General features: G+C 51.3%; 1 protein-coding gene across 1 annotated transcript; it reads left to right on the plus strand.

Annotated features, from left to right (window-relative positions):
* Positions 1–256: 256 nt before the first annotated feature.
* On the plus strand, positions 257–1,594 carry NGA_0192000 (uncharacterized protein; the record flags this gene model as incomplete). The annotated part of the gene is made up of 3 exons (XM_005854188.1): positions 257–369; positions 474–564; positions 838–1,594. Coding segments are annotated over exons 1-3 (921 nt in total), but the record flags the coding sequence as incomplete, so codon positions are not given.
* Between the last annotated feature and the right edge of the window lie 303 nt (positions 1,595–1,897).

Here is a 1,897-nt window from a genome sequence, read left to right on the forward strand (position 1 = left end):
CCCTCAGTCGTCGAAGGCATGGGAAAGTACTTTCTAGTATCGAAATTAACAATTGGCAAGAAATCGCCTAACCGATGCATACCCATCAATCATCAATAATGGACTGGCACTTGGCAATTGTTTCAGCTTTTCAAAACTTTCTTCATGTTGTTTTCCAAGAGAACGCTTCTTCCTCTCGAGACAGATTTCACAACACAAATTGGGGAACTTGAGTCACTCATCAGCTTGCTTCATATCATATCAATCCTCCTGCCGTAGCTTACTCACCACAGACTGAAAGGGGACTTCGACTTCCTATGCGTGTCGTCGAGCTTCATGCTTTGACGACTGTAGCACTGCTTTTCGCGTTGTTGGCGAGAGGGACGGAAGGTATGCCGGTTTAAGCCTCAAAGGATATTTTTTATACTTGTCTGGTACTTCGAAGTGCACATACCTGTGTAGATACTTAACATTTTTACATCGTACGCATGCAGGGGGAGCGGTCACATATGCCAATCACGGGGAGCCTGCCCTGCAGGCGCATTTCAGTGATTTCTACGAGATAATGACTCCCGAGGACTACAGGTAACATGAATCAGCTTAATGATGATAGGAGTGAGATTTTGTGAAGCTGAAGCTGTGAATGGGTCTTCAGCGGAGTAAAAGTATTTTGTGTTTTTGACAAGAGACAACGCTACACTACACTACATCCTCTCCGTTCCCCCTACCTCCTTTCCTCTCTTCTTCCCTTCTTCCTTTCCTCTTCCATTCCCTCCGTTTTTATTCCCTCGTTCTTCTTTCATTCCCTTATTTTGTTACTTCTACCTCTTACCCCCTCTCTTTTATCCCGTCGTTCAGAATCTACCAGGACCGCCTCCATGAGATCATCGATTGGGGCCTACGCAACACCCGTCAGCAAGACCTTCGTAAAGGTTTCCTCCAGGGGGTCGCAGAGGATTGGCGATTCGTGCCCACGCCCCTGCGCCAGGGTCTCAAGCGCCGGCACAAGGATTTCGGGCCCCTCCAGGAGCGGCGCCGGGTGACCTTGGATGAGCGAAATCGGCAGATGCGGGATAGGATCGATCGGGGTGTGGCAAAGAAAGGCTACCTAGTCGCCTACTACATGTTCAATCACGACTGCAATGCCATGGGGCCTGCAGAAGACAGGGAGCATTCCCTTTTCTTCCAGCCGCTGCCGCGTCTTCGCATGGGCTGGCCGCATTCGTCCCGGCAAGTCCAGCATTATCTGGTCGCTCTGCGTCAAAGAAAATTTAATCACATGTACGTTGGGGTCACCCAGGAATTCGCGCCGTACGGGGAAAGAGAAGTAGAGGATTGGCTTCGACTGAAAGGCTACGAAGGATTCAAGGTAAAGACCCAGCGAGTCCTCCTAGGCAAAGGACCCGAGACGTACGCGTTAGCGAAGGATAAGATAGTGAACTGGTCGTGGGGGGAGGAGGTGAAATGGGTGCGATTTTCGGAAGGGGAACATGGGATCAACGTGGTGAGTCAGATCCGGACCTACGGTTTGTTGTGGACGATGAATCCGTTGCGGAAGGTTCTCTGCCACGAAAAGCCATGGGGCAAACGGGGCGGGGCGGTGGCGGCGGTGGCGGTGAGCACGCTGCGAGGACACTTACTGGAAGGGGAGGAGAGGTTTTGCGTCTGGTTCGAAGGAGGAAGACAGGGAGACGTGTGGTTCGACGTGCTTTCCTTCAGTAAGGGCGCTTTCCCATTAGGGCGGTTGTTGATGCCCGTGGTGAGACCGTTACAGAACCGTTTCTTGGTCGACGTTGGAAGAGCAATGCAGAAGCTGGTAGGAGAATCGGTACCAGAAAAAAGCGTGGTGGCGAACAAATCAAAATGGTGGTGGAAATGAGGGATTCGGAAAAGGAAAGGGAAGAGGAGGGGCATGGAG

The sequence above is a fragment of the Nannochloropsis gaditana genome (genome assembly GCF_000240725.1).
Source record: "Nannochloropsis gaditana CCMP526 unplaced genomic scaffold scaffold594, whole genome shotgun sequence".
NCBI classification, from domain to species: Eukaryota; class Eustigmatophyceae; order Eustigmatales; family Monodopsidaceae; genus Microchloropsis; species Microchloropsis gaditana.